At 32.4% G+C, this 15,600-nt stretch overlaps 1 protein-coding gene and 1 long non-coding RNA gene across 10 annotated transcripts in view; one reads left to right on the top strand and one right to left on the bottom strand.

Annotated features, from left to right (window-relative positions):
• Positions 1–15,600, bottom strand: part of sdk (sidekick cell adhesion molecule) — a 41,999-nt gene that overhangs the window by 7,113 nt on the left and 19,286 nt on the right. For 7 of the 9 annotated variants that reach the window (XM_011053105.2, XM_011053106.2, XM_087411118.1 and 4 more), the window contains 21 exons: positions 9,750–9,845; positions 8,603–8,785; positions 8,315–8,528; positions 7,966–8,139; positions 7,630–7,838; positions 7,343–7,493; positions 6,818–6,945; positions 6,290–6,403; positions 5,405–5,524; positions 4,886–5,041; positions 4,608–4,734; positions 4,019–4,320; positions 3,578–3,763; positions 3,112–3,417; positions 2,709–3,035; positions 2,350–2,546; positions 2,010–2,219; positions 1,468–1,722; positions 1,078–1,306; positions 526–828; positions 133–313 (listed from right to left, as the gene is read on the bottom strand). In XM_011053105.2, the coding sequence (XP_011051407.2) occupies positions 133–313; positions 526–828; positions 1,078–1,306; positions 1,468–1,722; positions 2,010–2,219; positions 2,350–2,546; positions 2,709–3,035; positions 3,112–3,417; positions 3,578–3,763; positions 4,019–4,320; positions 4,608–4,734; positions 4,886–5,041; positions 5,405–5,524; positions 6,290–6,403; positions 6,818–6,945; positions 7,343–7,493; positions 7,630–7,838; positions 7,966–8,139; positions 8,315–8,528; positions 8,603–8,785; positions 9,750–9,845 (4,168 nt within the window). The remainder of the gene's footprint in view (positions 1–132; positions 314–525; positions 829–1,077; positions 1,307–1,467; positions 1,723–2,009; positions 2,220–2,349; positions 2,547–2,708; positions 3,036–3,111; positions 3,418–3,577; positions 3,764–4,018; positions 4,321–4,607; positions 4,735–4,885; positions 5,042–5,404; positions 5,525–6,289; positions 6,404–6,817; positions 6,946–7,342; positions 7,494–7,629; positions 7,839–7,965; positions 8,140–8,314; positions 8,529–8,602; positions 8,786–9,749; positions 9,846–15,600) is intronic. The other 2 variants (XM_011053107.2, XM_011053108.2) reach the window with 1 other exon arrangement.
• On the top strand, positions 9,854–14,558 carry LOC147908157 (uncharacterized). Its single transcript, XR_015546640.1, has 2 exons — positions 9,854–11,793; positions 11,882–14,558. It is a non-coding gene; the product is annotated as an uncharacterized LOC147908157 (long non-coding RNA).

Raw genomic sequence — 15,600 nt, 5'->3', positions numbered from 1 at the left:
TTCAAAAACTTATTTATTTGTTATATATAATCCTAATACATCTCAATCTAGAACGGAGGTCTATTATTTAAATGTTGAGAGAGTTTATAAAATTTCAGCGAGATGGATAAATATAGGAAAAAATCTTTGTACCTGAACGTTCTATCTGACGCTGGAAATTCTCTAGAAAAAGGAGAATCTTGGCTGTTGTTTAAGTTAAACATAACTTTGTACGCAAGAATCTCCCCGTTAGGATCCTCTGGTGTGTCCCAGATAATACGCGCTGTGGTTAAACTCACGTCAGGGAAAGATACATTAGATGGTGGACCAGGAGCTGTGAAACAAAATAGAATTTTATAATGATATCATGGAATCTTATTTTTTTTAGCTTTGCATTGTATGTTTTATATACATTTCACATCACATGTATATAAAACAATAAATTTAATAAATAACATATAACAATTATATTATAATTATTAAAGTATAATCTATAACTCGACTGTTGTCGTTAGAAAAGGTTCAATTGCAACTAAATACACTTACTGTCTTCGAAGGTCTGAACTCTCACAGATGGAATGCTTAGCGCTCCATCACCAAGTCTTGTGTAGGCTAAAACCTGCACATGATACTGGACGAACTTGCGAAGTTCTGTTAAAGTGGTTGTAAAAGTGGTATTGCTGGGAATATTCTTATACTGAAAAGTTGATCTGGAATTCGCGCCATAATATACTTTAAAGCCTTCGATCTGTCCATTTTGATGTTCCACAGGTACGTCACCCCATCGCACCAGAATAGTCGTAGAGGAAGTTGCGTTTGCTTCTACGTTTATCGGTCCCAGGGAAGGAACTAAAAGATATTACATTATATATCTTTGTAAAGTTTACAAAATTTAAAATTTAAAAATGATCTTATATCATCTGTTTCGCAAACGTTTGAGTTTCAACAATATAAAATAATTAAATTAATATCAAATCAATTTTTAGAAATATACATACTCTGATATCTTTCAAAAATCTGAAATAATTATATTCGAAAAATTGCTTCTTAGAGGTTCCTTTTTGATTAATTATGTTCAATTATGTTTGAAAAATTCACCTGATTCACGAGTTCGTTCAATAGCCTTTGGACTCGCCGCTGAAGAGCCAACATCGTTGAATGCTTGCATCACTATTTCGTAATCAGCAAACTCCTCCATACTTTCCAAAATATACGAATTTGCAGTGTGATCCTCGATAATACTACTCTTCGATATGTTCGATCGTACTTCCGTATAAGTAACATTATATCCTCGTGGATTTCCATACCATTCTATTTGCTGCAATGGCTACGCAGAAAACAGTATAATTCTTATATTACATATGTAATTTATTTAGTATAATCTGTGTATATTATACTCTACAATATTTTTAATCGATATTCTTAATAGTGATGATTAATAAAAAAATTATATTTTTTACATAACGACGATCCAACAACGATACTTACGATCCACCTAACGCGTAATTCGGTAGCACTCATCGCGCGAACTGTGACGTTTTTCGGAGGATGCGAGGGTGGTGCCTGAATCGTCTGAAACTCTTTGGTCGGCTCAGAGGGGTCTGAGGCACCGACGACGTTATTTGCGATCAAACGAAGCTTGTATTGCATGAAAGGAGTCAAACCGTCAACGGTAATCGTACTGGCGTCGGGATCGGATACTTCGTATATAGTGTACCACGTCGAGTTTCGCGCCGTTTGTGCCTAAGAAATTGATAGTAATACACATATTACTTCTTCTGATTTATTTTCTATCTTCTATCCGTCACATCGAATCTCGTATGTCTTGAAAATAAATTTTACAAAATACTTTTAATACTAACGTAATACTTTTCGGATATCGAGCTTTGAAAGAAAGAGAGCAAACAGATATATTTAAATTTTGTTTCAACAGAATTTTCATTAGTTTAAAAATTGTATTATGTATAAAAATATGCAATAAATAAATCTCTGATTTTTTTCAAAAAAAGCATTGATATAGATTAATTAACCTGTACTGTCCACTTCGTGATAGACGAATTTCCATCAAATCCTGGCGTGAACTGCAACACAATGGAGAATGCGTCTATGTTGGATAACGCTAACTTCGTGGGTGGTTCTGGTAGCACCGGTTCGACGCCTGATTGTATGGTCGCTATTTTTGATTTGCCAGATCCAACCGATGTCCAAGCAGTCACTTCAAACTTGTAGTGAGTCAGTGCCTAAGAAAAAACAAAAATGAGCAATAGTCATATTTAATCCTTTAAGTTCTTTTTTATAACTTCTAATTTTTAGACTTTTCATTATATTTCTTTTATATATAATTTTGTGCTATTTGAAATCGATGATTACCTGAAGATGTTCTACTTTAATCGATAACACATCAGCCGTGAAGTTCTCGACGCGCAAAGAATCCGGAATGTCTTTAATCATGTATTTCAGTTGATAATGTGTCAGTATTCCGTTGGTCTCTTTGGGAGGACACCATTTAACTGTTAGCGCACGATCACTGATATCTTCAAATTGTAGATTCTCCACTTCTTCAGGTACTATAAAAATCGTAATACATATATAAAGATAAATAATGTTTTGAATAATAAATTTATCTTTACTAAATGAAGAACCAGAAAATATACATCAGAAATTATCTTTTAATTAGAAAATACAGTATAATTAATTAATTCTTAACTAGCTATTGTAAATAAACATACCGTCTTCACAAGTACGAATTTCGACAGGCGAGCTCCTTTCACCGTCACCTGGATCGGTGAAGCAGAGCACCGTGATATTGTACAAAGTGTATTTTCTTAAACCTGTCATAATAGCGTCCTGCTCGGCGAGCGGATCGAATAAACTCGGCGGCACAGTCATCGATTTATATTCAGTCGCATCTGTAAAATTGTCGCCAATCCAGGCTTGCAATTTGTATCCCTGATTAATCCCATTAATTTTCTGAGGATTCGGTGGCTTCCACCAAATTTTTACCGCTGTTGAATTAATTGCTTTCGCTTTTACGTTTGTGGGAGGTGCTTCTGGGACTATAAAAAATTATTTATCTTTAATTGATTTATAACATTCATTAAAATAATATTTTAATTTCTAACGTGAATTTACCTCCTTCCTTGGTTTTTATTTGCAAGCCCTTTGAATATACACCCACGCCCTTCTCATTGTAAGCCGCTATTTGCACTTCATAATCTTTCCATGTGATTAAATCTGTAATGAGATAATTTCTTTGCGCTTCATTGGTGATATTTTGTATCGTCCATGGGCTATCATTATATCCGAAAAGCGTATATCTCAATATATATCCTAAGATATGGCCGTTTCGATATTCTTCTAGTGGAGGTTGCCATTGTGTTATTATTTCCGATGATGAACGTGCTGAGCCGACGAAGCCAATGGGCGGACCACTGGGCGCTAAAAATAAAGATAAAACGTTAAATGAAATGGAATGTCAACATAAACGTCAGAAATCGAGCTATAAATTTGCCTATATTTTAGTGAAAATTCAACAAAAACATATTATATTGTTATATTTTCTATTATAATCACTTGATTAATTTTCCTATTCACTTACGTTCTTGGGGTAGAACAATGATGTTGCTAGCTGCTGACGATGGACCTTCACCGACGCTGTTCTCGGCGCTAACACGAAATTGATAAGACGCCGCGGCTTTTAAATTATTCAACAATATCCATCGACTGGTCGCGGATACATTATCACGTTCAGTAATCCAGTTTAATATTGGGTCGTGTATTGGTCCTATTTGCAATATAACAATGAATTATATTTTTTATATTATAGAGAAGGAGATATAAAAAAATATAATATCAATTTACTTATATTCAATCAAAAATTTGTAGTATTTTTCATACATATATGGTAATAACATTCACAATTACGTTAAAAAATATATATATATATCAGAAAATATAAATATAACTAATATTTGACTTAATTATTACATTTATGGTAAATATTTACATTTAAATTTTTATATTTGAAGACTATACTCACCTAGATCGGATACCTCTCGTCTCTGGACTATAAATTTTTTCGTAGGACTATTGCCGTCGAAGCCGGGCACCCATGTGACGTTAATCGTGCGCGGCGAGATCCTCTCGACTCGCGTGGCCACGACGTTGATCGGTGGGAACGGCAATTCGATTACGCTCAGACGAGCAGATCGCGTTTCGTTGCCACCCGGCGACACCACGGAACATGTATACTCGCCCACGTCGGAAGCTCGAACGGTAACGATCTCGAGAGTGCCGTCTGATCGCATTTTCACTCTTTGACTTGCTTGCGTATTTATTACTCTAATAACGTACAAAACGTATCACTTTAAGATTTTCAAGCATCGGAAGAATCACTAGAATTTTAATGATTTTCCTGACATTATAAATCAATAATTTAATTAATCAATTTAATAAAAACTCAAGCTGCATAATGTAAGTAATTCTTAAATATCTTAAGTAGATCAGATTTTAATTAATTTGCTGTTTCGGAAAATAATACTAGATACATTAAAAGAAATTTATTAAATTTTTGATCTCAAAACTTGAAATTGATATTATTTGCATATAATATTTCTCTTTGTACGTACTGTCCATTGTGAAACCATGCCATATCGTATACGATGCTGGGATCGTTCGAAACTTTACACTGCAATTCAGCGGTACGCCCGAGAAGCACAGACGTATCAACAGGTGGATGGATAATTTGAGTCCGAACTGTAACAGATGCAGATTATATACGACAAACTGCACAATGCATTTGTCACCAAAGTTCGAGCAAAAAAAATCGATTTTTTAACCGACTTAAGAAAAATGATTCCATAATTCGCTCGATCTTTGTTTCTAAATACTTTGTCTTAATAATCACCCATAACGGTTAAGTATGCCGATCCATTGACAGAACCGGCTTCATTCGCGCGAATGCAAGTATATCTTCCCGCATCGTACGGTTTCACTGCTGCGATTAAAAGATCTCCGTTGTCCAAGACTTGTACTCTCCCAGCAATTTCCACAGACATTGTATCTGCAATTAAATGTAAACATTTGTCACATTTAATTGCATTTGTTGTAAACGCGCGTTTGGTAATAATATTAATTTTGTGTATCTTAATTTTTATAAAAATCATATACATATATATTAGGTGTTGGAATTAATTCGTAGCGTTTTACAAGTGATGGGAAGTACTTTCATTAATGTATTTTTTAATGCTCATGTGAAATAAATAACATTCTTTCATTAAAAAACGCTACGAATTAATTCCAACACCTAATATATAAATAAAACTATAGCAAGTGAATTAAAATTTTATAACATATTTATATTACATACATATACATAACATAAAAATATAAAAAAATATAAAGATAATTGCTTTGATTTAATTACCGTTGTAATACCAAGTGACATTTGGCTTAGGCGCTGCGATTGCATTGCAACTTAGAGTTGCATCTTTGCCATCTAATACTGTTAAATTCTGTGGTCCGTTTTCCATTATCGGTCCAGATGCTGTAAATTATAGACAGAAGTTTCGTCATTAACATCAAATCTCTATATCTAATGTTTTCTCACAACGTGCAAATGAAAAAAGGGGTGATCAATCGTCGCTTGCAATGTATATTAAACCATTTGTAATTCTCACCTTTTCTCTATTTCTTTATGCTGATTCCAAATACAAGCTTATGTTTTAAGCATAACACAAACACATATTTAATAGCAAAACTACGCAAACTTATAACTAAGTACATGATAAATGCCATATAAAATAAATCACTAAATGCTAAATACTAATAGCATTTATCGTGAGACATCCAGAAAAAAAAAATCTTATTGGAAATGTATCCCTAATATATATAGGGAAATAGGACGTGCGTGTCAGTATTACTTGCAATGTCGCAGACGCGTGCTAAGAATAATTACGTCAAAATCGACAAATCGTTTCGTTTAAAAATTTTTTTCTTTAAAAATCGTACGGCATTCATTCTATAATATAGAAAAACATTATAAACTATATACAATTAAAATTAATAATCATTAAATCACATAAGAAGGCACAATTAATCAATGTCTTGCGCTAAAATTCTATAAACATGGAGTAATAATAAATGTTCTAAAACGCTGATATTCAACATGGTGCTATTTGCCTTATCAGAGCTATGCAAAAATTTGCTAGAAGCAAAAATCGTGAAGTGAAATTTATACGCAGTCTTCAAGCATGTGCCGAAAATGATAATGGAAAAGAAAAGTGTGGAAATCTCGCTGCATTATTCTTACTGTTTGGATATTGAGAGAACATAAAACGGCGATCAGACTGGCGGACTCTGACTACATTGTAGCCAGCCGCCCAGCGGGCAACTCTGTTTCTCAATCTGCTTCCTAATCCTTTTTCTGTGCCGCACACAAAAAATATCATTTATATTAACTCTGCTTGCGACATTATTACGTGAAGTGTCCGCGAAAAAGGCGATTCCCTTTAAATAATATCTATATAATATCTATATCTGTGTATAATTTGCCAATGTTACTATTAATATAAGAAATTATTTATGTTGTAATTTATATTATACCGATCAATAAAAACAACAAATAGACAATATATAAATTTTAAATCCTTTGTATTCAAAACTGATTATATTAGCAAGCGTATTTATGATATTTCTCATCTTATAAAAATCTTATAAATAACAAAGATTGTATTTTAGTCGCATGTTTTGCGAACACTCTGTGTATGGATTGGGTAATAATTTTTCACTATTTTTAGAATTCCACGATATATTATGGAAACAATGAAAAATTACTCACTTTTCGCTTTTAACCAGGTATAACTAGATGATTCGCCGGCTTCATTGGACGCGAGACACTGAAACATTCCCGAATCATCCATACTTAATTTCTTAATTGTCAACGAGCCGTCTTCCTCCATTAAGTATCTGTAAAAACACGAGGACAATAATAGTAAAATGGTTAAAAATTTTTCGAATTCCGATTCCTTTTTAGACAAAACAAATTTAAATATTTTTTATAAAATATGTTTCAAATTTAATATACTTCACTTCACACAAATTATTCCTTCTATGAATTTTTTAATGTTACGTATATTTTTTAATTTATAATAAAAATATTTACTAGAATAGAAAAATTTATTTATGACTGATAAATTAATATATCTTTCATGTACAACAATTACAATTTTAAATTTACAGGAAAAAGTTTCTACTAATAGTTAAATAGTAATAATTAAAAGATTTTTCTTTTCCTCTATTTCTCTCTCTCTCTCTCTCTCTCTCATTCCAATGACTACAAAAGCAAATATTTGCCAGAGCGTACCTGGTTCCCAGTAAATGATCAACAGGCTCGGCATTACGGAACCAAGTGATTGTAGGAGGTGGCACACCGTTAGCGTCGCACGGTAACGTTACTGTGGACCCATAATCGCTCAGAGTTTCCCTTTTTAATTCCGTTATAAATGTTGGTTTTTCTAAGAAAACGTAATGGGAATTTTAGGAAAGATTTAGATCTGTTAAAATACTTAAAATTTTTAGTGTCGCGTATTCTTACTTTTCAAAATATAATTATATTACCTATTTACTGTATCGTTCATCGATAATGCTTACCATATACAACGATTTTAGCACTCGCATTTATAGTCGGATAACCACCACTCCGCAAATCTACGTGGCAAGAATAAATTCCTGTGTAAGTTATGTTGGCTGAGATCAATGCGAGCGTTCTGTTCCACGAATCATTAAAGCTATACGATATTCTAGAGTTCTCGATCGGAATGCCATCTTTCATCCATAAGGTCCTTAATTCATGAAGGGATCTGAAATTGATGTTAAAACTTCAATTTCAAATCTCTTGAACGAAAACATTGTGTCTGTGCATTGAGAAGAAAAATCATCATGCAGTGATGAATGATAAAAGAATGATAAACAAAGATTCGCAAATACCTGGCATTCGCGATGCAATATATGTGCGTGACATCTTGATCTTTGATTATCTGCGTATTCTGCGGCTTGACGATTATGGTAGGGGCTACTTCCGCATTTGGATCGCCGATGACTTGCAGTTTAAAAAACGGACTGCTCACCTCCGTACCCAATTGAGTGTTAATAGCCTTCGCTCTGTATCATCATAAACGTTAAAAAGATATAAGTTTAAACTTCGTCGGTTTAAATTTTGAAAGAATGAGTTCATATGCAATTGAATCAATCCGCAACTGAAGCAAAGAATTAACTACTAGGACGAGCTATTATAAATAATTTAGTGTTGCACGCTGATTACATCAATTATACAAACCTGTAGGAGCCCTCGTCGTTTTCCGAAGCGTTTAGTATGATCAATGTGTGATCAGTCGTAGCGTACTTTATACCATACAGAAGAGTCCCGTCCGAGGAGAGCCACGTTACGGCAGGGGGAGGATGGCTCTCAATCGGGGGTAGTTCCAGAATTGCGGCGCTACCCGACTCGACGGTTACCACTTTCTCCGTGAGATCATCGAATGTACCCATATCTGAAGCGAATTAGAATGTCGATTCGTAATCCACGATGTGGACGTATTGATGTAGTATTCGTGGAAATACTTACAAGCTACGGCGAAGACGAGACGATCGCTGAATATGGATCCCACGTCGTTCGTTGCGACGCAATGATACACCCCAGCATCCTCGCGCCGCGTACTAAGAATACGATAATAAGGCTCGCCCGAGGTGACTTCGTTGTTGAGGGGCATCCCGTCTTTGAACCATTTGTACTTTGGTTGAGGATTGCCTAAAGACGATATGAAAGTTATTTGTTTATGCCTAAGTAATTTTTCTCAAGTCTTTAACTTGATCTTAATTTAAAAATTAATTAAAAAATAAAGAGGAAAGAAATTTAAAAATATATGAAAATTATCAAGAAAATGTACAAATCGTCTCTCTCATTAATAAATACATTTCCTGCGACCTATAATTTTTTTGGACTGCGTAAAAATAATTACTTTAAATAATCTTTAATAGAAGAATAATTTAATATGAAGAAACTCATCAATGCAAAGTCACGGACGATGCTGCAGCTCGCGAGTTATCTAATACTATTAGTACAGGGTCATATGATTGAATTACACGGTGTTGGGCATTGGTACGGCTTCATCTAACCATCGTCTCATCCGCCTGTTATTCGATATTTTGCAGAACAATGAAACGCCACGCGGCGAACCTTATCTCCGATGCTGTTGTGGTCCTTACTTGTTTCTTTCGTCTATTTATATTTTATTTTTTCAATGCAATATTGATTGCATACTTAAGCACTAAAAACCCAAGAATTTCTGACAATTCATTGCCAGAATTAACGAGAAAATAATTCAAACCATTAACAAATTGATGAACAAAATTGAAATTACAATAGATTTTTACTTTTAAAAGCACATTTTTATGAAAGAAACAATACTTAAAATCTCCAAAGATCTCGATACTTAAAGTTATCCTAGCATTGAATTGAAACAACAACAATCTAGTTAAAAAGAAATTTTTTTTGTTCAGAATTTTAAAAATTCAAAATTTTTAACAAGTGTAAATAGAAATGCGCAATTTCCAGGTATATTTTCTAGATAAAAATCGTTATTAAAATTCATTACCGCCAAGAACTTCTTTAAGAACTTTCTCTCTCTCTCTCTCTCTCTCTCTGTGTGTGTGTGTGTGTGTTTCTTATATTAATAAATTTTCAGATTAAGTGTTACAATCATGATTCTTACCTCTCGCTTGGCATTGTAGAAACTTCGTGCGATTTTCGCTAAGTATATTGCTACTACTGGACGGTTGATTGATGAAACGTGGCTCCTGAAGTGGTTCTGCAAACAGAAATGTTTTTTCTTCTTCAGATCGATCTCGTGGTTTAACAGAAGCCTTACAACATCGCGCAGATTGTAGATTAGTTTTGAATTGTTTGCATTTCGCATAGGTTACGGATTCGCAGCAAATTTGCAATTCATCATGGATAATATCATGAATAAATAATAATAATTTTATTGCGTATATATAAAAAATAATGATCTATAAATAATTCGAATAATTATAAAGAGCATAAATAAAACATGATATACCAAAGATACAAAGCAGTCGTCATGATGTCTACTTATAGTCAAAATAAGACAATCAGGGAGCAAGGAGAATAAGATTATAATACAAAAACACGATAAATAGATTGTAGAATAAATAAAACAAAGAAATAAATCGTAGAATAATGTGATTTTATAGATAGTCTTATATATCAGTAAAGATTGAGATTGAATTTAATCTATGAGACAAAAGAAAACCATCAAGTTTAATGAACTATGCTTCGATTGGTCAAATTCAATCTTAGATTCAATCTCAATCTCTAGTCTGATCTAATATCAATAACAGAACCTAAGAAATATCAATATAACATTGGTTGATTTTATACAAAATAAAACTTGACAAAAAAAATGACGGAGTGGAAAGAAGAAAATAGATAAGAACCCAAACAACACAAAGTATAAAATTATTACATGAGTCTTTTAGACACAAAAAACGTCTTATGACCTAATTTTAGACACTTTTTGTTGTCCGGGAAAAACCTAACATTAGAAAGTAATGAGTTAACATATTTAATTCGTAAGAAGACGACGCGACAGCGCGATTTAATTTTACAATTTTGATTTTTGGAAATATACGGCAAATTCGACCGTATTTAATCTCATGTGATTACAAGTGAATTCCATCAGTATGACTGACCGACAGCCTGAGTCATCGAGAGTGTATAAGAGAGATGTAATAATTTATAGCGCTCCAGAAAGGCCGACTGAGGCCGACGAACGAGAGGAAAGAATGCGAGCGAACGGCTGCATTCGGATGCCGAGGTGCCGAGTCACATGCAATGCACGTAAAGCCGACACGTGCACCCGCCCGTATCCACCGGACGTTCCACGCTCTGGTGATCTTGACACACGGGTATACACCGGTGTGTCGCAACCTCTCCTCGTAGAGCCACAGTTTCGTCGTGAACAAAAAGAGGTGAGTTAACAATCTGAATTTCGAACGTTCTTCGATTTTCAAGAAGCAAAAATCTACATTTTTTTCCAAAGAATTTTTTCTAACTTCTGAAAGTAAAAATCTCTGAAGATATTTATATTGTGTTGTATTTAAAATAGATGCCCTTTTTTTCTACTGATAGAGAGAAGCTTTGAAGAAAGTACAGTTCTTGATTTTTAAGATGCAAAACTATACACAGAAAAATATCATTCTATCTAGATATCTTTAACAAAGAATATCTTCTTCATAATAATCTTAAAGTATATGTGATACTTATTTCAAATAAAAAAAAACTCATTATTATTTACTGAAAACACAAGAATTAATTTTCTTTTAAAAAATATTATAAAATTGAATTGAAAAATTGAGCGATTTTATATAAACAAAATTTTAATCCTGGGATATGCCAAACAGAAGTGATTTCTGCTAATTTAAAGTGTGAATTTATGATTAATGTGAAGCATCCTCTAGAACAAATTCCTACGAATGTATAAACAAAACAATTTACGGATCGTGAGTGACGAGTGGTAGTTCAGTTTCCCGAACATCATTGTATCATTCAACCGGCAATTTATTCCGACCTAATACACTGCGTGATTCACGGATTCGCGTTCCAATCGCACACACACCATACAATCAGTCATGCTGTATTATTGGCGGATTCTAAGGAACGGACGATCGTGTGATCGCGTCGCACCTGGGCCGCCATAAATATCGATTCAGTCCGATAAGCACCATCGATGATAGGTACTTATACATGATATGCTATCGCTTCCACATATATCGATATATTTCGTAATTGTTTCAATTTTATCTATACGAAGATAATTTTTAGACGACTGACTAAAATGAAGTTTACTGAAGTCCAGACAGCACAGAATATTTATGATAAATATTTAATACATATTTTCTATAAAGCTTTATTCAAAATATCATTAAAAGCTAGACTAAATATCTAATATAATATTTATGATAAATATAAATAAATATTTCTGATAAGTACTTTTTATTTGAATTATAATGTCTTATTAAGTATTTCCATAACATTTATTCAAGATTTGTAATTATAATGTCTTATTAAGTATTTCCATAACATTTATTCAAGATTTGCAATAAATATTTCATAATAAATGTTTATGATCTGTGCAATCTAAAACTACGAAAATATTTACAAAATATTTAAAATAAGTCTTATAAATATTTATAAATATTTTGTAAATATTTTATAAATATTGAGCCTGGGAAACAGCATTTTGTGAATACAAATTGATGACGAAATTGCAATATAATTAATTTCAGTTTAAATTTACCTAGACTAGAAATTGAGATTGAATTTAATCAATCAAGAGGAAAATCAATCAATTGAGTACGAGAAGTGCTTATAGGTCAAAGTCAGATGTTGGAAAAATACATCTATATGTATTTAAATAAATTTTATCTCAGAAATATGAAAAAAATCAATATCAAGCTTAGTGAATTTTGCTTTGATTAGTCATCTCAATCTCCATCTTTAGTTTAAGATATAGATATTATTAGATTTTACTTTAACGGAAGCTTAATGCAAATCTTAATTATCTGAAAACTTAAGTATATGTAATGTTAACGATTAAAGTTACAAAAAAAATATATGTTTATCCTTTAGAATTTTCTAAAATTACAATTTTATAAGTGACGTAATATATCTACATCGTTTCTTTTGAAATTTTTGCCGAGAGAGAGAAAACTTCACTCTGAATTATCTAAAATATAAAAATACAAAAGAGCACATAGTTTTGTATTTCTCTATGTTATCTCTATGTTATCAGTATTGGACTTTACGGGTCTCTTGGACGAATTTTTCATATCAGATTGACAATGATTCATCTTCATGAAGATTTTTAAGGAAAAATTCATATTATTCAATATACTGGTTCATTTTATTTAATGCACTGAAAAAAAAATTTATTAAATTTTAATAAATATTTGTTTAAATAATACTAATTAAACATTTACTTACAGTAAATAGATATTAACTCAATAAAAAAATAATACTTAAATTAGTAGTTCCTATACAAAATAAGTATATGTTTATATTTACTTGTTATTAAATATTTAGTTTGTATATATTTAAACAAATATTTATTAAAATTTAGTACAATTTTTTTCAGCGTATTGTCGTTTCAAACACCTCGCGTATGCGAAGATTCAGTTTTCGGATCTTATCTCCTTATCATATGTCTCGCTCGACGTCTGAAGTAGCATCGTGCTATAATTCTACTTCATAGAATTATAAATGCAAAATTAGTAAAACACACATGTAAGAAGATGTGTTAAACATCTAAGAATAAACTCCACGTTTTGTGCTTTTTTTTTAGAAGCATAATCGCCGTTATTTATTTCAAGCTCATTTTTCGCTTTATTTCCCTTATTTCGAAATAAAGGATGGCATGTTCAAACCAGAACGCGAAAAATTCCTCAAATGTACGCGCATGGGATCAAATAAATTACGCAATTTTTTTGTTAACGTACCGCTAAATGCGGCGGAGATAAGATAGGTGAATGCGATAAGTGTTAATGCGAAGAACGGTACACTCGATTCTAAACACTCGTTTGCGGGTGACTAATTACTGCAGAGGTAAGCTCCTGGAGCATTAACAGGTGTAGTTGCTGCAGCACGTGCTCGGTACTTGCAATCTAAGTTCTGTTGGATTTTAAACTCTGCGTGTGTCGGACAATTGCTCCACCCTGTGTGTGTGTGTGTGTGTGAAAATACTGTGTTTTATGATATTATAAAATTCTTATCTACACTATAAATTTTTCGTAACATTTAATTATTAAATTAATTTTATAAAAACTAATAATTTCAATAAAATTTTATTATCTGTAGATAATTTAAATAAATTAATCATTTAATACAACACTTTTTATATAACAATTACATAATATAGAAGTTATTCTGCAGATAAAAATTAGAATCTCTTTCCAAACAATGGAATAAACGGCAAATTGCAAAATAAATAACATTAATTGCGTTTACTTTCAATATACTTGCAAAATCGACAATTAACTTCAGCTAAAATGTAATCGATTCAGATTCTCTCGAGCGAAGGAAAAATATGTGTTACTTAACACTTTTAAAAACCACTTGTTCCAGATCTTTTAGATAGTCTTGCAGCCAACGTGCAAAGTTCGTGGAAGATGCAAATCATGGGCTAATTAGAAGTACTTTCGTGGAATTTTAATAAGAAGGCAATTTTAATGGGAGCATCTCTGCGGGAAACGATGTATAATCGCTTTCTAAATGAGATTCATGAAAAGTTGAGTTTCTGCCAAATCGATGAAATTACAATCACAATTGCATTTGGGAAGAAAAATGAATGTCGATTTCGATGCAGAGATAAAAAATGCATCGTAACGTTTTTTTTTCTTTTTATTTTCTAAACTTTAATAGAGATGGTTAGTATTTTACCTTTTCTTTTACTTTTCTCTACTTTTGTAAAGAACCTCTTAAAATATATCAGAATTTATTTGTATTAATTAATTCTTTATTTATAAGTGATAATCAAAGTGAATGTATTCTTGCAAATTTAGTCTTTTATAATAATTGCTTCATTCATATATTGAGTAACTCTATATAAAATATTACGAGATAAAAAAGATTATAATTAAAAAAAAATCATACTTAAAAAATTATGTTTCTATATTCAAACAGGACGCAATAATAAGATAAGCGTCTTCAAATTCGAAACTTTTGTGCGAAATGCCTTTTAGGCAGGATTATTTCCGTGTTAAATATTTCATGAATATCTAACATTGGCTATCTAGAGCATCGGAAATGAAACGTGTGCTCTTATAGAAGTTGTATAGAACGGACCTCAAATATAACTGTGATGGCAATCATCGCATGATTCGTGCACATAAATACACGCACACATTCAAACACGACGTACAATATGCTCAATCCGAGGTCGCTAAAGAAACCCCTATTTTAAGCGACGCAGCTGTCACCAAGGGTAGTACGGAATGGCACGTTTACAAAGGGGCGTGTACGATGAGTCGCGACCGAAAGGCTTTGATTATCTGGCAAAATGAAGAAACTTCTATTTCACGTACACTTAGACTCTATTGTCAGTCCATTCATCTTTAAGCGGTCGTGCTGTTTCATAGTTTAATTTGCTGTATGTTAACGAAGCAAAAGACGTGTATAATAAACGATCCTAACAAGAGAAATTGGCTACGTTCAGTAGAGAAAGCAGCTTTGCAACTATTGTAAAATTCTTCAATATAATTGGTTCTTACTTTTGGTTCCTTATAAATCTAAATCATATAAACCAATCATATTGAAGAATATAACAGCTGCAAAGCTGCTTTCTCTGCTGAACGCAGTCATTGAAGTCAGCATGTTTTGGCTAGAAAGTGAAATATTATTATAGACAGACAGACGAAAAATATAAGTATACATATTGGAAATAATTTGAACGCTCGAACAAAAAATATATCCAACTATACTGGAAAAAGAAAACTGATTTGGTTACATTAATTGGAATTCTAGTTTAAAATGAACAAATCAGAATT

Source organism: Acromyrmex echinatior, chromosome 11 (genome assembly GCF_024713525.1).
Source record: "Acromyrmex echinatior isolate Ae372 chromosome 11, ASM2471352v2, whole genome shotgun sequence".
NCBI classification, from domain to species: domain Eukaryota; kingdom Metazoa; phylum Arthropoda; class Insecta; order Hymenoptera; family Formicidae; genus Acromyrmex; species Acromyrmex echinatior.
This window is presented reverse-complemented; position numbering and strand designations above follow the sequence as displayed.